At 38.5% G+C, this 18,847-nt stretch overlaps 2 protein-coding genes across 7 annotated transcripts in view; one reads left to right on the forward strand and one right to left on the reverse strand.

Annotated features, from left to right (window-relative positions):
- The window catches only part of Lyrm4 (LYR motif containing 4), a 100,948-nt gene extending 99,869 nt beyond the window's left edge, over positions 1 to 1,079 (reverse strand). The window contains exon 1 of the mRNA XM_090356416.1: positions 502 to 1,079. Coding sequence (XP_090212542.1) covers positions 502 to 587 — 86 coding nt within the window. The 5' untranslated portion in view covers positions 588 to 1,079. The remainder of the gene's footprint in view (positions 1 to 501) is intronic.
- Positions 1,080 to 1,313: 234 nt separating this feature from the next.
- Positions 1,314 to 18,847, forward strand: part of Fars2 (phenylalanyl-tRNA synthetase 2, mitochondrial) — a 393,632-nt gene continuing 376,098 nt past the window's right edge. For 2 of the 6 annotated variants that reach the window (XM_090356419.1, XM_090356420.1), the window contains exons 1-2: positions 1,314 to 1,508; positions 1,713 to 1,829. The gene's annotated coding sequence lies outside the window, so the exon portion shown is untranslated. The remainder of the gene's footprint in view (positions 1,509 to 1,712; positions 1,830 to 18,847) is intronic. The other 4 variants (XM_090356417.1, XM_090356422.1, XM_090356418.1 and 1 more) reach the window with 4 other exon arrangements.

The raw sequence follows: 18,847 nt of genomic DNA on the forward strand, positions 1-18,847 counted from the left end.
GTATTCATAAGGCAGCTTTCTGAAAACGAGAGGTATTCCTACTCACTCGGGAAACGTACTCTCTAGAGAGGCAGTCTCTCAATCTTTAGTTCCTTCAGGGAGCACTGAAGCAAACTTTCAATTTTCTCAATTTCGAACCGCTTGCTACGGATGGGCTAGTTGTACTCTTGATTCTTACCAACCTCAAGGGGAAGTTTTAAGCGTGCAACACTCCAGTGTCAACTTTAACCCGCAGCGTTCACTTCTATCCGTCCATACCGTGGAATCAACGGTTCATGAACGAATGGGGGCACCGGGGCACAGAGAAGCGTGCTTCCTCTGCTCCTCCTCACGAGGTTTCCGAGGAACACACCTATGGGCGGCAGCACGCTTATCGGTGGCGGAACCCGATCCGGTGCCGGTCGGCCGGAGACTCTCCGTGGCTTTCCGCAACTCCAGAGCACGCTGCAGGGTCAGCCCTCACCCTCTGCCCTCCCTGTCCCCCGCCGCCCGCAGGGTCACCTGTAATTGTAGGTGGTGAAATGCTTGCTCTCTCTCAGCATGGCCCGGTACAGATCTAACACTTGTGCGCGACTGGAGGCTGCCATTTTGGAATGGGAGGGGAGCAGGGAAGGGGTTAGGAGCCAATCCTAAACCCAACTTCCAAAACAAAAACAAACGGGTCCTCTCTGCGTAAGGTCCCGAGCTTAAGCCAACAGAAATTTTAGCCTACGGCCAAAACCACGCTTCAAATGCAGCATACAGGTTTGAGCTTCCTGGCCTGGACGCACCGGGCCTAGAGGTTGCACCGCTGCGGACGGCTGACGGCCAGAAAGCGGCCCGCCCCGCTGGAGAGGAGAGCGCAGGCAGGTGCGCGGGCAGCTAAGCCAGCGCGGGGAGGCGCCCGACCCGGCCGCCCGCCCCACGGGGATGCTCCGGGCTCACGTGGGAAACCTTCGCGGGGGCCTGGGTCGAGCCTCGGGGAGCGGAGCCTCGGGTCGCCTGCCCACTCGAGGGTGAAGGTCTGAGCGGAGGTCGTGAAGGAAAACACTCCAGTCACGAGAGAGCCGTCCGGGGGAGGGAAGGGGGCGTGACGCACACTGCAGGCTGCGGCCCAGAGTCCTTGACTGCGTTGCTGGGGTTACCGGGCGCGGGCCCGGCCACCACGCCCCGCCCCCCCGGAAATGGCTTCCCTCAGCGCTGCCTGAAAAGTCGTGAGCCATTTTAAGGTGAAAAAAATTGATTTTCGTTGAACACAGTGGGCAGATTAATATTTAATTTTCTTTTCTGGCAAGGGATGGCGGTGTGAGAGGCCCGGAAACGGTTTTTCTTTGCCCTCCTGAAGTTCCGGCTTCGCCTAGGGACACGGCCACAGCAGGGACCTTTGCGGCAGGACCCCATCCCCTGCTTCCGGCAAGATGGCTGCGCCCAGGCTGTACGGGGAAACTTGTAAAGTGACGGCTTAAGCGTGTTTACCGCACCTTTGATTTAGACATTGCGCGAGTCTGGGCTTCCTAGGCGAGCGGCGGGTGAGTGCTGGCTTCTCTGCAGTGTGGCCTAGGTCGTGGACGAGCTCCGGTTCTCTTCGGGCTGTGAACTGTCCCCCCCCACACCCCCATTTCCGGGCTGCGCCTCAAGTGGAGAGCGTTTACCTTCAGGTCAAGACTCCCAGAGTTGCACAGGCTACGGGGATTCTGGGCTGCAAGTGTCAGGATTTCTTGGGTGCCTTTTAGGGTTTCCGGGACCCTTTGGCGATGCCTTCAGATTGAGAGTCAAGAAACGGAGCGAGTTTCCTTTTCTGTGCTTGTTCTCTGAAGACTTTAACTTTTCCGATTCGCCAAGTCGAAGTGGTAACGTTTTTTGTTTTGTTTTGTTTTTTTGTTTTTTTTTTGTTTTTGTTCTGATTCTTGAGCTTGGGACTGAACACCTGGAAGCGCCGGCTACTTTTCCATACTCCTATCGTTTTTGGAATCATCCACATTGGGAACAGTTATCACTTTGTCTTACGTAACACACCAGGGAGTATTTTTATACAAATTTGCATTTGGTGCCATTTACTTTTTCATAGGACATGTCCGAACAAATGAAAGGCATGTAGATCCATGAATAATTTCTGGGTGATTTCTGTACAGTTTGAAATTTAAGCACAAGGACAGTAAGGAGATGGTTGTGTACAGTTTATTGTAAGTGAAATATGTCCTCATGAAGAATTAAGACAATCCTGATCTAACACAAGGTATTACTTGACTTTTCACAGACAAATAACCATAGGTGTTCATAACTGTAAAACAGTGAATATTAAGGAAATTTTGAGATCTAAGTGATATTAAGTAGGAATCCTGTGTTTACACTCTTAAGAAAAACTGCTTCAGAATAGAACACATATGAAAAGATATTAGTAAGGTCCATTCTCAGTTTCTAGCCTAATCTCAAATGCAGTTATTGATTAAAAGAATTTTAAAAAGTCACATCTGCAATGAAATTCAGAAAAAAAAACTGTAATTTGGCTTTGGAATGGTATTTTTAATTAGTCTTTCATGACAGTGATATCAAACAGACAAGTAAATCACTTCAAATAAAATGAACTATCTTTTTGAAGATAGATTAGCATTAACTAGTACTACAAGAGAAATTCCTAAGCCATATTAAGGTAGCAGTGTATCTGAGTTCAGAAAAATGAGATTGCCTAAAAATCAGGCAGCTCAGAAATAAAGGATGTCCAGATCACACAACAGTGTGATCTGGCAACATTGAAAGAAAAATTCAAGCAGTTTAACTCAAATAGACTGTAAGTGAACTGCCTACAGGTCTCCTGCAACTAACCTGTGCTCAGTTTCTATGATGATATTCTTATACTGCTATAAACTACTAGATCCATTGTACGTAATCCCAATCCAAACCATGGCCTCCTACACATTTCAACACTGGGCAGCTATATCACCTTCCTAACTTGACCCATTCCTTACAGAGTTTTTTAGATTGCCTGTGTGTATGAAAGTTACTCCCTCTTGGAGTTTTCTGAGTCTCACATTTCTGTAGGAGTTCTTTTCAAATAGATTTAAGAAATTCAGTTCTCATTTTAGAGAAAAGCCATGTTTTGATATACTTAGATATTTTACCTCTGACTAGAGTCCCCTACTTTTGGTCTGCAACGATACAATTAAGTATTGATTTGGGTAAAATACATTAAATGTCTTTAGTTCTATAGATTATATATTTCCTTTTTTATTTTTTTTCTTGCCAGTCCTGGGCTTGAGCTCAGGGCCTGAGCACTGTCCTTGGGCTTTCTCAAGGCTAGAGCTCTACCACCTGAGCCTCAGCACCACTTCGGCTTTTTTCTATGTATGTGGTACCAAGGAATTGAACCCGGGTCTTCGTGCATGCTAGGCAAGCACTCTACAAGGTAGGCTAACTCCTGGCCCCTATATATTTACTTCTAAAGCAAACAAACAAACCACAAGCCTTCACCAACATGGTAATGCTCCCTTACAGATCACCTGCATTTTTTTCTCCTTTTAGCATATAACTATTACATTTTTGTATCATATTTTTGAATGGTTTGTTAATCAAACTAGTTATGATAGGAATGGTAGCTGCTATTTATTTAGATTTGACCTCTTTTTCAGGACTTTTTCTGGGAGCATGGCCAACATCCCATTTTAGCAGTTTTCCTAATGACAAATATTAAAGTTCTAGTTAACTTTTTGGAAAGAGGAGTCATAAGCTGTCATATCTTATTCTGATCAGTTATTTGTGAACAGAAAACACAGATTTGCAGTGCTGACTCTGTTTAGAAAAATACTGTTTTGAAATAACTTAAGCAATATTTGGCCGTTATCTTCAGATATGTGTTTATGTGTGCCTGTTGCTAGGGAAGGAACTTAGTGCATGCATGATGGATAAGTACTGTACTACTGAGCTATATCACTAGCCTGTGCGTCTGTAATATTAACTTGTAAGGATGATATATCTTTGAAATTATACTGTAGACTGCATAGACACTATACATGGAACTCATGATGTTTTGTTTTGTGAATGCTTTTATATGACTTAATATAACTTTTATTTACTTATTTACTTATTTATTTATTGATTTATTTTTTGCCAGTCCCGTGCCTTGAACTCAGCCTGTGCTTTGTCCCTTAGCCTCCCAGTGCTCAGGACTAGTGCTCTACCACTTGAGACACAGTGTTATTTCTGGCTTTTCTGAGTAGTTTATTGGAGATAAGCATCTCACAGGCTTTTCTACCTGGGCTGTCAGAGGTCAGAGGTCAGCCCTCTTAGTAGCTAGGATTACAGGTGTGAGCTACTGTCATGCAGCTAACTTTTTTCTTTTTTCTTTTACCAGACTTGGGCCTTGAACTCAGGGCCTGAGTACTGTTCTTGGGCTTTCTCAAGACCAGAGCTCTACCACTTGAGCAACAGCACCACTTCCAGCTTTTTTCTACGTATGTGATATTGAGGAATCGAACCTGGGTCTTTGTGCATGCTAGGCTAGCACTCTACCACTAGGCCAAACTTCTGGCCCTCAGCTAACTTTTTAATTTAAAAATGTACTTGCTGGCTTCAGCGAAAGTAATTCAGCTTGGTAAACTTGTAATCTGTATGTGCAAATGTGAATTAACATAACATTTAAGAATAATAACAGCTTGGCTTACTTGAATTATGTTTGGCAATACTATTATAGTACTATAATGATATTGGCAGGTATTAGAACAGTAAGGAACAATCCGTGAAGGTACATTTATTGGGAAAACTATATTTGTAATAATTCGTGGAAATTTGGAATACCGAATTTGGAAATTTGGAATACAATGGTGAAGTTGTGAATTGGGAGAAAGCTTATCATACAGTATATTCTCCCCCTGCCATACATACACAGTATTTCCCTCGCCCCACCCACCCTTGCACAGTTTTGAGATAATGATATTGTGTTAGCTTTCTTGCTAAGGTAACTTATAAATAGGAAAAGATTATTTTGGAACAATGTTTTGGAGATTTTGGTCTGTGGCCAATTGGCCCCATTCCTTTATGCTTATAAAGGTTGTTCAGCTCCTGACTGGAATATGGAAAATAAAGAAGAGACTGGGGTCTGTAGTCCCTTTTGTAGATACAATTCCAATGACTGAAAACTTCACATAATTTCTCACTTCTTAGGGGTTCTGCCACTTCCCTATGGCACCAAACTAGGGACCAAACCTCTAGCTCATTGGGCGTTGAGGATCTAATCTGTGGTCATTTCAAATCTTTGAGCTTGTTTCTAAGTAGAAACTGTACTTGATCACTTATTACTTTAAGCCCATTACAGATTCTGTTTGTAAACTTGGCTTTTGTGTGTTCTCAGGGATGGGTGTGACATAATCATAGTGTAGCTCTCTTTTGGAGAGCCCATGTAGTTCACCATCCCAGATTGATATATTTCAGTATTCATGGTTTCCACTACTGTCCAAGCTGATTTTTTATGTCACTCTGCTAAGAACTTTGCTGATGAGATTCTCAGCCCAGTTTCAATGTTTCCTAAATGTCATTTTCTGTGTTGTTGATGTTGAAAGTTACTTGAAAGTAAAATGTTTATTCTATTATTGGTGTATGCAGTCCTTTAGATTATATATTAATTCATGTCACTACATTATAGACAGAGTAATTTCTTTGTTACCTTTCCCCTCCCAAACCTTACAGTACTTATGGGATAAAATTTAAACTCCTAGCATAGCATATAAGAGTCCTATACAATCCCTTATCTTTGTCATTTGAGGTTTTACACTTTTTTAGTACTTCTTTCCTGTCTACTCTGTTGAGTTTTGTCAATGCTATCTAGGTCTGGAATGTTTTTCCTTCTCTTCCTAATTATTCCTCATATTTCAGGGAAATAATTTACTTGAAGATACTGTCTTTTACTTGAGCAAGACTTTCATGTTTATAATCCTTACTATTGTGAACTACTATTTAAAAATTTTTGTTGTTGTTTTGTTTTTGAGACAGAATTTGCTATGTATCCTAGGTTGACCTTGAACCACCCACTTCATCCTCCTGAATGCTATGTATTACTGGGGTTGGCTATGAGCTACTTTTCTACAGAAAGCTCAGTTAGGCTTACTTAAACTACCACTGTGGCTTTTTTGTCTCCTGTGTTTGAGAGTTCAGAATGCAGATGTCCTTTAGGTTTGGTTGGTTTGACTGATATTTCCAAAGACCTGGCATATTTTTTTTTCATCTTATCTTCTCCATTGTCAACTCTATTCCTATGCTAAAGGCATAGGAAATGTGAAAGGCCCTCCAAAATTCTGGGGTGATTGTTTCCGGAACCTTATGTGTAAAAAGCGATGCTTGACTTTGGCAGATAATGTCGATTGAATACACATCTACCATACTTCTTTCTGGCTATTAGGACTTATTGGAGTGGCCTTGTCTAGGTTTTAAAAATGAATAGCCTTAGATAATGATGGTGACTCAATTGTTTCCTCAGATACTGGTGCTGATACTGAGGAATAGCCACAAGACATACATTAGGCTAATGGGGCAAAGGGGAGTTGCTTGGAATGTTTCTGGGAAAGGTTTGGCTTTCCATTAAAACTTGGATATACACTAAGAAGGCTTGCATATGCAATATTTTCTTGCTGTATATACATATATATATATATATACACATGTGTAACATGTGTGTATACAATCTTTTTTCCCAATTAGGAGAGTTTATAAAGAAGACTCCTCTCTTGAGTAATCAATATTCTTCTATCTTTTTACTTGATTCATCAGCACTCATCTTACATGTCACTTCTTCTGTGATATGTTTCCTAATTCCAATTTTAATTACATCTTCCTGATTTTATTATTTCTTTTCTTTTCTTTTTTTGGCCAGTCCTGGGTTCTAGAGCTCTACCACTTGAGCCTCAGCACCACTTCTGGCTTGTTTTCTATGTATGTGGTACTGAGGAATTGAACCCTGGATCTTCGTGCATGCTAGGCAAGCACTCTACCACTAGGCCAAACTCCTGGCCCCTGATTTTATTATTTCTTATAATATCATTTCTTTACCTTAGCATTTTAGAGTTTAAAATTATGTAACTGTACAATGATAGGTTATTGGTGTCATCTTTTGAAAAGCAGAGATTTGTAAAACACAATGTTATTCATTGGGGAATAAGCAGGAGGCTTTGCAATGAGGAATAGGTTTGTTAATATTTTGTTAGGATATATATCAACTCTAATATGTTTCTGTCAACTTTCACTGTAGTTGAATGTTTCTTTTTACTAGAATGTCAAATCCTATTTTTATTTGCTCATCATTGTTTTGACCAAGGCAGTAACGCATTGCAAGTGCTTAGTAAATATCACTGACTGAGTGAATTGGTGGAAATAAGCCTGAAATCCTGAGACTTAAGTACCTTTCATCCTCCTGACCAAATGGTAATTTTAGGTGATATGAGATGTTTATCCATGGCACATCTTCTATTGTGTTTATAGCCCCAGTAAGATTGTTCTTGTTGATCAAGGTTCAGCTTTAGACTGTGTAGTAGTAAGCTTTAATTTTTCTTGGTGTAGTGGAAACTGTAAATGAGAGAAAGATTGTCACTTAGACTGTGAACTGAACAGGCATCATGCCAGTTCCTGAGATGAGTGATACATATTTCAACACTGCCTCTAATGATATATCCACCGAGAGCTTTGTGTTATCTTAAAACTTGCTTTACTAGCACTATTTTTTTTTATAATTTGGAATGTCTTGTAGTGAATAAAATTTTGTGTTATGTTTTTGGGTAATGCGCAAAGCATGGAAGTAATCATTTTAGTAGATTATTGTGCTTGGTTACTAGGCACATTATTTAGAATTGCATTTGGAATCCATATTTTCTTTCTAAAAGAGTAATCTCAGGAGGGGGTTATATGAATTATTGACACGAGTTATTGACTTACCATGGAGATAGTTTTAAAATATTTTTTGTTTCAGCATGCTATCATGTTGATATTGGTTTTACTGTGTCTGGGGAGATTTATTGTGATTTTTTGAAATGATTGTGAACTGTATATATATGTGATAGTAAAGGAGAAACTGGACTAGAATTTTATTGACTTGGTTTTATTTCCCAGCTGTACCAGAGTTTCCATATCATTTTGGGTAAATAATTTAATGTTTGGGTGAGTATATAATTCATTTCCTAAATCAGGGCGTTTTTAAGAATCAATAAAAGTGAGTACTATTTAGTAACAGTGTTGAGACAACTGGCATGAAACTAAACTGTCTGGGAATACTGAGACATATAGTGTCATAGTTTGAGACACTAATCTGTAATGACTTAATCTTCATGCTTTTATGCTTTTGGATCTTTCAAAATCAGAGAGATCTGTGCTTTCCTAATGATATAGGTAATTTTTCAAAGATAAAAATTACAAGAACCAAGAACTGGAGCTTTATAAATGACTTCAGTTGTCTGTTATTATCCATTAATTTGCTGTATCCTGGTCACCTGCCTAGAGGTAAAGTACTTTGGTTGACTGACAGTTTGGGCCCCCAAACTGTTCAATTTTATCATTATAATACAGCATTTGTGACTACACAGTTAGATCTAATCACAATTTTACTTTATATTGTTAGAGATTCTAAAACAAAGCTGCTGTTCTTATTCTGAATCAAAAAGGGGATTCACAAACTTTTCTGGTCTTTTCCCTTAGCTCTCTAGCTTGTTCTTTAGAAGTAACCAATGATTGTTGTCTGTTAACTCATATGTGCCTCCTCTTACAAGGAAAAATGAGTTCATCTTAGCATAATGTCTACCAGGGATTACAGTGGGAGCCTAATGTTCATTCTAATTTGGTTGTAATACTAGCCAAATCAACTAGACATTATTCCTCATATTTCACTAAGATCAAAGGCAGAAACTTATCCTGAAGGTGAGAGAACTTCAATAGTAGTTTCATTCATATGGTAGATTTTTTTTTTATTGTTGGGGTAATGTATAGAGGGGTATACAGTTACATCCACCAGATAATAGGTGCATTACTTCTCACACCTTGATACCCCTTCTCATGTTTTTGTCCCCATTTACCTCCCGCACCCCCGTCTATCATCTTGTTTTCCCTCCTTCCCTTTCCTATTTCAAATAAACAAATAAACATACATACAATATACCAGGTAACGAAGTCAGATACAGTAACAATATGAGATTGACCAAAGGGCAACAAAAGAGAAGAGAAATAGCATAGTATATTAAGAACAACAATCACACAAGATAAAGCTCTTATTTCTATATCCCAGAGATCCTTTCATTTAGTCTCATTCTATATGACCTTATGTACCTAGGTTTTGCGCTCTTGTAATCCTCTGCTAGGAGAGTCCTAGATGTGTACTAATTATTACAAATGAGCCTGTGTTCCTTTGGGTCTGGCTTACTTCACTTAATATGAATTTTTCCTAGTCTTTCTATTTCCTTACAAATGGGGCAATGCCATTCTTTCTGATGGCAGCATAGAATTCCATTGTGTATTAGCATCCCATCTTCTTGATCCAATTATCTACTGAGGGGCATCTGGGTTGGTTCCATATCTTTGCTATGGTAAATAGGGCTACAGTGAACATAATTTATGTTCTTGTTTCTGCACATTTGGGTAAATGCCAAGGAGTGGAATTGCTGGATCATAGGGGAGCTCTATGTTTAGTCTTTTGAAAAATCACCATGCTGCTTTCCAGAGTGGTTGAACGAGTTTACACTCCCATATGGTAGATTTTTTTTTTAATCTGAACTGAGGACTGATTCTATAATATTTGCATTTTCAGACTGTCAAGTTTTCTTTCATTTGGTAATATGAAGTATAAAATACCCTTGAAAAGCTAAAAGATAATGGTATTCTTGGAATTCTTGTTTTTGGCTAATAGCATCCTTCTACTGGGTGAGAATTTTACCTCGGTGCAAACATTCATTTTTAACCTCTCTTATATCCATAAATTGGGTTATTCTGCATTCTCTTTCATCTTGTGCTTAAAAAATATAATTGGGGTGGAGATGCTTAAATGTGACTGACCAAAATAAACATTACATGCATACAGCATACCTTCAATGCATGTTTGCTGTTTATATAATAATTTGATGAAACTCTAAGCTAGTTTTGTATTTTTGTCGGGTTCCTCCTAACTGTTTTTTTTTTCCCTTTCAACTTCAGTGTCAGATTTTTCTTTCTGTGTTTAGGTTCTACAGTTTTAGATGGAGGGATGTGAATTTCAAATGATTTATGATGCTGACAGCTCAATCAGTTACAACCTGCAGGCAAGCAGCTTTGGGAGCCAAAGGAAGAGAGGCCATGAATCTTTGGGCACTCTCATCTCACCTGTAGATGAAGCATGTGAAGCTGTGAATGCCTATGTGTTCTCACCCTGTAGATGAAACATGTTTTATAACACATGCAAGCAGTGACTATAAACATATGCTGGACTAAAAGCTGCTATGGTTTAAGATTCCTTGAATTACACAGTGAACATTGAAAGTGGTAGGGGTGTGGATGAATAATTTTTCAAAGTTAAAAATTTACTCTTCAACTTGGGAGAACCCTCTGTAAGATAGTAGTCATGTCAGGATTTTGTGCTTGTCAGCGGTGTGATTCCATGGCTTTGGCTTATCTCCTCAACCCCCAACCCCCAACTCCGAATGTGGCCTAAGTGTCCTCTTGTCAAGTTATGGGAGATCTCCTGGGTCAGTCTATCTTTGGCTTCTACCCTTTTTGTAAATATAAATGTATATATATAAAACAGGTGCTGAAATAAAATATTAAGTGCATTACACTTTGAATATGATTCCATCAATACTTGCTTAATGGTTGGTTTGTAATTCAATGGAATATCCCATTAGGGTTATAGTTTCATGATTTACTCATATCCCTTAGCCTCCTTATTTTTCTCCCAGGCAGAGAGGGAAGCCAGGTATTTCAAGTTTCCTCTGCTGGAGTCTTTATAAAATTAGTTTTTTTTTCTCTACTCTGACCCCCTAGTCTTATAGTTGCAGAAATGATTTTCAGCTATTTCTTTTGTAAATTGTACCTTATGTCATGACAATAATCCATTTTTCCTTTAGTTCAATGTCCTCCCATATAGATTTTCTGAAAATGAGACATATTCAGTATTTGATATTCCCAAATCTTTGGAAAAACAGAGATCTATGCCAACCCACATCTTATCATATAGAAAAAGATATTGTTTAGTATTTGCTAAACACTATTCTGATCACTCAGAATTTTTTTTCTTAACCTCTGTGAGTTTTTATGTTGATAGTTGTACGGCTAGATTGTTAGAAAGTCTTTTAACAAAGACAGAATCAGCTAGAAATAAACTCGATTTACTTAGCATATATCTTGGGCTGTCCACTTTCCTTATATTCCATTTTCATTTTTAATGGGAGATTTGAAAAAGGCTGTGTAATTCTTGCTTAATATATGAGTTGTTATAAGTTACAGGGAAGCTGGATTTACTGATGTGTTGAGGTTAGTCTTTCAACCCAAGACCACAGGACTCTAAAGCCACAGTGATGTGTTTATTTTGAGGTTCAGATTCCTGGGAATCCTGTAAGAGAGGATGATTGAGGCTCTGGAACTTTTCTCCTGTTAATCTTTAGAGCTAGATACTGCCAGAAATTATGAAATTTCCAAGTAAGCTGTGATTTTTCTATATGATTTGTTGTCTTTTTTGATACTTGGAGATTGAACCCAGGAGATGTTGCAACTGAGCCACACATCAGCTCATCAGCTCTGTATGACTTTTTTTTTATCAGAGATTTTGTTTTTGTTTTTGTTTTTTTTTTTGCTTCAGAAAAAGCTTGTTTTACATCATTGAAATTTTGAGAAATAAATTTGCTTGTTGTGGAGATAAAGGATACTACTCTACTGCCATCAAGTCATTTGGAATGCTCACAGATTGATAAAACTTTAATTTCCTTTCTTCTCTCTCTCTCTCTCTCTCTCTCTCTCTCTCTCTCTCTCTCTCTCTCTCTCTCTCTCTCCCTCTTTCCCTCCCTCCCTCCCTCCCCCCTCCCCCTCTCTCTCCCTCTCTCTCTCTCTCTCTCCCTCTCCCTCCCTCTCCCTCCCTCCCTAGATCCCCCCTCTCTCCTTCCTTCCTTCCTTCCTTCCTTCCTTCCTTCCTTCCTTCCTTCCTTCCTTCCTTCCCTCCCTCCCTCCCTCCCTCCCTCTTCCTTCCTCCCTCCCTCCCTCCCTCCCTCCCTCCCTCCCTCCCTCCCTCTCTCTCTCTCTCTCTTTCTTTCTTTCTTTCTTTCTTTCTTTATTTCTTTCTTTCTTTCTTTCTTTCTCCTTTTATCAGTTGTGGGACTTGAACTCTGGGCCTGGGCATTAGCTCTTCAGCTCAAGGTTACCACCCTACCCTTTGAGCTACAGTGACACTTTCTAGAGCTCTAATTTCTTTCTTCTTTTTTTTTTTGAGAAAAATATTTTATTTTATTAAATAATTTATTAACATTGATTTTTACATCATATTTCAAATGATGCATTTAACAAACAAGTATTCAAGAAGGGAATCTGTATATAATCACTTAGAGCTCTAATTTCTTAGGACCTATTTTATATCTTGTTTAGGTCTTTGTAAGTCGTTGATGAGATTTAATTAGTTCCATTTTTTATGAAGGAAAACAAGCTCAGAGAATTCACGAAAGTTATACAGTTGAGATTTGAGCTCTCATATGCCTGATATTAAGCTTTACCCTTTCTCATAAGCTGCCTTTCTTCTTAAGTTTCTATCTAGGAGTGAGGATTTGAGAAATATAACCATGTTGTTTCATTGGTCTTGCGTCTGTGAGTTATTTCTAGCCACATTAGCTGGTACACAGAGAACTATTTTGTTTCATTTGCCCACTTGTTCTCTACCTTGGCCTCACATTAAATAGCCAAGAACTTTTGAAAAGCTATTAATATTGGGTTCTACCTGAAGTAAGTCATCAGAAACTTTGGTAAAAGAGCCTAGTAATACTGTCTTTGAAGAACTCCTGAGCTTTTTGGCACTTGGGAGACTTAGGTAGTTGGATTGTCTGAGCCCAGGAGTTTGGCCATTCTGACTTCAGACAGTCAAAGAAACAACTGGAGAAACTCCTGTGTCCCACCAATATGGAGGACCACTGTCATCAGGTTTGAGTCAGACAGCTGCCTGAAATAATTATTGCTCCTATGTGGATTTGCCCTGTAGTGATGAAACAAATGAGTTCAGTAGGATGATGATAAATACTACCACGAAGAAGAATAATCCATGCTTCTATCTTGACATTATAGTGCTCAACTTACAACTCAGCAGGCTAAGTATGTTCAAAGCTTCCCCCAGTAAGCACTTTTGGTATGAGAGAAGCAACTCATGAGACAAACTAAGTTATTTATTCCCTCCAGTGCTTTTAGCATAATTCTTGTCCATAATCTGGAAATATGTGACACCAAGATTTCTTGCTACTTCATTTAACTAGTCTTCATTGAATGTATGTGCCTTATTTTGTCAAACTCCTAACAGTAAATCTATACAGCCAAATATTATGGTGCATGCACAGTAGCCTAAATTTGTATTCCAGCTTGCTGTTGCAAGTTTTGCTCCAACAAAACTTTTTATAGAATATATGATGATAATTTCAGAAACTTTATGAAAGTGGTCAATAATGCTGGGCATTATTTGTAAGTTGCTGCTGCTTCTAAGAAGCTCTGTGATCTAGATTCTATAGTATTTTGCATTGTTAAGTTCCAAGGTGCTGTCGACTGAGTATGTTAAATGCAGTTTCAATTTGATTGTAACCTTATTGCGAATCAGGGGAACACCTGTACTTCAGAAATTCAAGCTGTTTTGTAGCTCAACCAATTTTTTCTCCCCAGTTATATAAACATAGGCAAGTGTGCACAATTATTAAAATAAAATATCTTTCTTAAAGATAAAAGATGGCTATGGGGGGAGGGGAGAGGGCACCCAGAAGGAGGGATGACCTGCAGTATTTATAGTATGTGTATAGGTGGGGAGGGCTGGAAGGGTTTCTCTTTTCTATTTCCATCTCTATAAATTAGTCGTCATAGGGACAAGTATATATGCTTGTTAGTCCTTGAACAAAACCCATTTAGCCTTCTTTAGCCCATCTCAGAATGCTGTGGTGCAAGGAGAAATAATTTTTCCTGCTTTGAAGCCTAATTCAGCTAGATGCTGCTGTGTAATTAATGGCACCTTTCTGACATTCCCCAATCACCTGGGGACTGAGGAGCAGGATAAAGGCCCAGGAAGTGAGTAGCAAGCAATGTTACTCAAAGTTTATGCGTTTTTTTCAAATGGAGCTTGTTCACAGTATTTTCTTCAGAGTAATTGGTACTTTTCAGGGATAGATTTCTGGCTGATTGAAAGACTACAAGAAAAAGCAACAACAGCAAATAAAATGGCAGTTTCAAATAGCAAAATGGTTTACTGTTAAAACAAAGTTAATCAACACCAGAGGTTTGAGATAGGCTATATTTTTCAGTTACCTTTTTGAGGAAAGAACATGGATACCCATTCGAAATGTATGGTTCTAGGAAACATTTTTCCAATTTACAATAACATAAAACTTTTCACAGGAAGAGTACAAGTAGAAAAGCAAAGAAAAAAGTAAAACTTGTTAAGGAATGCCAACTTTCAAATACTTTATGTGTTTCTTCTTCATGAGGTTATTTACCAAATAATCTCTGTTGCCTATGAAAGGTTGGGAAATAGTGAGAGTCTGTCTGTGAAGTTGGAATTTCTTGCCTCAGACTCCCAAGTGCAGGGATTATATGCATGTGCCACCACACCTTTTTTTTTTTTTTTTGGTGGTAGTCCTGGGGCTTGAACTCAGGTCCTGGTTACTGTCTTTGAGCTTTTTGGCTAAAGGTAGCACTCTGTCACTCTGTCACTTGAGCAACAACTCCGGTTTTGGCTTTTTACTTGTTAATTGGTGATGAGTCTCCAGAACTTTTCTGCCTAGGCTAGCTTTAAACTTCGAATCTTATATCTCAGCCTTCAAAGTTGGTGGCTAAAATTACAGGCATGAGCCACTAGAGCCTGGCCACATCTGATTTTAAATCTGTTTTTATGCAATGACTTATTATCAAAAATACAAGATTTTGGTAGAGTAAAATTTGAAAGGTATTTATGGGATTTTGCTTTTTTCTGGATCAATATAATTTATTCACATTGTGGCTTTTTTCAATTTAGTAAATATTTTTTCCATTAAAATCTTCAAACACATTGTCAATTTTCACACACCTAATTTTGAGGCATATCAATATGCTGAGCCTACTTTCCATATCTTTATTACTAAGGGAAATATTAAAATGAGTAGTTGTTATTTTATACCTGCTCTGTTGATACTAAAAATATTTTCTTTCTTAAGTTATAACCTTAAATAAAACAGTTGACTGTTGACATTTCTGGTTATTCCAGCTATCATTTCTAATGAAATACAGAAAAATTGTTCACAGCCCCTAAATGCTAGAGTTCATCATTGGCTCATCCCTAGCTATGTGACTTGTGACCACAGTACCTTCTCCTACTTTCCTTCTTTCAGTCTAAATGAACTGAAATGACCAGTTCCCTCCCTATCTCTAGGAACCTTGTAAAGATTAAGAATGTAGCTTCATTACTTTACTTTGATCTTCATAAATAGTGTGTGTGCAATGTGTGTAGTGGTCTGATTGTTTACTCAGAATGTCCATGATATTTCATTTTAATTACTGAGATAGATTCTTCCCGAAATATCTCTAACTGGTAGATGTTTGATATGTGGATTTAAAATACATTCCTTAGTATTATTTTCTGTAATTAATTTGATCTCATTCGGTTTTCTGTTTATTTAACATCGATCCTTTTTTTCTGTAAGGCTAAAATAAATCTGTGTATAGAATAATTTTTACATTTGACTCTTAATTAATTTGTTAAGGGTTTTAGCATTTCTTTTCCCCAGTACTAAATACTTAACCTCTTTGCAGCAAAGAGATTTCCTCTTTTCTCTCTTTAACAGAAATCCAACAGAAAAGGGACTGAACTGCTAGTTTAGTTTCTTCCGAGGAGGAAACGAAACTAAACTAGTCATCCACAGAGGATTTCTGTGACACAAGAGGACAGTGTCCTCAGTTCTGTCATGAGTTCAGAGTTCTCCAAGATGTGTCTTGTGGTTCCTTTGTAGGTTTTTAAATGAAGTTTGGGCTGAGGATGATGTGTTATCATGAAAGCAACAGGATTTATTAGAGCTGAAAAGACAGGAAAAGATCAAAGACAATAGAATGATAAGGTACATATAAGTAGTTGAGTTGTTTGGCTTATTTTTTGGCTCAATTTCTTTATGTAAATAAATTTAAAAAGTGAAATAAAATCAGAAATTAGGTCACATAACCATAGAGGCTGAAAACGTCCAAGATCTTGAGGCCCAGGGAACTGATGTTTTTGTTTCTGTTTTAGTCTGAAGTCCTGAGAACCAGGAGAACTAGTAGTGTGTTTTCAGTCTGATTCTGAAGGCTTGAGAATGTGGAAAGTTGGATGTGGAGATGACTAATGTTCTTGCTTGAAGATAGGAAGCAAACTATGGATTGTTAGCAATATTTTTAACTCTTCAGTGAACTGGATGAGTTACTATCTCCTTTACTCATTCTCCTGATTGTAATATGCCACTCGCACCTAGGAAGAACTTTGCAATCTATATTTAAACCAATTATCTTGGGTAACAGAGGCTCAGTCTACTCTTAAGGAAATTCAACCAGTGTATCAGACTAACACATTTAAAACACCTGAATTTCATAGGCAAGAAGATAGCTCACTGTAGTTTCTCCTCAGTCTTGGTGTCTTCTGAGGACTGTCTTCAGATAGGGTCCTCATCTGTGAGCTATTTGGAGCTGTGACAGTGCTGGCAGAGCTCGCTACATGGAACCCAGTTATATTTCTTGGGAAAAGATTGCTCACTCAGATTGCTGTCATTCTCAGCAGCTAGATGCTGCTCATGAAGTTTTTGTGGGTTGTTTGCCCTTGGTGTAAATAATGACGATGCCTTTAAGAGGAACAGCTCAACTCGGGTGAAAATCCCTTTATAACCCATATTATTATTGGCATAGTAAGATATAGCTAGTTAAAATTCACAGTAATTCAGAAACTCATTTAAACCTGTATTTTTTTGTGCTAAGAAGTAACAAAATTAATAACTCTATACTTGCCCACACACAAGTTGGTGGTTCAAGAAATGAAATTTCAAAAAGTCACTTGATTTAGAGGAAGGAGAACATCCTTGGGTAGTAGATGGACTGTTGTCCAAGTTTTCCACAGAAATAGATTTGATATCAGCTAAATACTTTGTGTTTGAAGTTAATGAGATAACTGCAAAATGCACTAAAATCACTTTCTAGAACATGTTTAGCCTTTTTTGTAGCACTTTGGTACTTTAGTTTCTTTATCTCAAAATTCCTTTTCTGTCTTCTTGAATGACTTATCTTTTTAATAGATTTGAGTATTATCTCTTTAGACAGGCTTCTCTAGCAATTCTTCTAAAAGTATGGTCTCTACTACTTGAGTAAGTTTCCTAGCCTATGCTTGCAACTAGTATAGTTCCTGTAATGCAATAGGAGCTCAATGAACATTGGAATGAATGAGTGAATGAAGGAAAATGTGTGATTATTTCAGAAAAAGGAAATATCTATTGTAACTATGTTCAGTGGATAGTCTATGGTGATGGAAACATTTTTATATCCCTGCCTTACATTATGACTGCCACTCCCCACCTAAGGTTGTGCTTGTAATATGGTTACTACAGCAAAGGAATCAACCTTTTAGTTTTATTTAATTTTAATTAATCTAAAAAGCCATACCTGGCTAGCTACTACTGTAATAGTATATATCTTCAGAATGAGGTTTTATTTTTGACAGCTAATACGTGTGTGTGTGTGTATGTGTGTGTGTGTGTGTGTGTGTGTGTGTGTGTGGCTTGAATGTAGGGACTAGTTGTGTTTCTTAGCTTTTTAGTTCAAGTCTAATACTCTACCACTTGTACCATAGCTTCATTTATGACTTTTTGGTGGCTAATTAGAGATAACTGTCTCATATACTTTTTTTTACTTGGTCTGGCTTCAAACCAGTGTCAGCATCCTAAATAGCTAGCATTATAGTTGTGAGCCACTGACATGTGTCACTATTACACTACTAATCATGGTAATTTCTGAAACTGAAAAGGATGTTTAATAGTTATGTCATAAGTTGTGCATTGGTAGCTTATATTGTAATCCCAGCAACTCAGGGAGTTGAGACATGAGGATCATAGTTTGTAACAAGCTGGGGCAGGAAAGTCAGCTCAGGAGGCTGTGATATGAGGATCATAGTTTGAAGCCAGCCAGAGCAGGAAAGTCCGTGATATTGTTATCTATAGATAATCACCAAAAAACTCAGAAGTGGAGCTGCAACTCCAGTCCAGACCCTGAGTTCAAGCAACAGGACTGGCATACACAGAAATTTTGTATCATGTGTATAATTCATTTTAGAATGCATAGTAGGTGCTTTTTATGGTAATATCTAGTGGTAGAAGATCATCAGTCCATAGTGACAGTTTGTGATTTCATGTTATCATTGAGTTTTCCTTTTAGTCTGTCTGACCCTCCCTCCCTCCCTCCCTTCCTTCCTTTCTTCCTTCCTCCTTCCTTTCTTTCTTCTTGCTTTTTCTTTGGTCGTGGAGCTTGAACTCAGGGCCTGGGCACTGTCCCTCAGCTCTTTAGCTTAAGGCTACCGCCCTACCCATTGAGCCACAGTGCCTCTTCTGGTTTTCTAGTGGTTAATTGGAGATAATAATCTCACGGACTTTAGTGCCCAGGCTGGCTTTGAACCTCGATCCTCAGATTTCAGCCTTCTGAGTAGCTAGGATTACAGGCGTGAGTC

This window comes from Megascapheus bottae, chromosome 22 (assembly GCF_031878675.1).
Source record: "Megascapheus bottae isolate mThoBot1 chromosome 22, mThoBot2.hap1, whole genome shotgun sequence".
NCBI classification, from domain to species: Eukaryota; Metazoa; Chordata; class Mammalia; order Rodentia; family Geomyidae; genus Megascapheus; species Megascapheus bottae.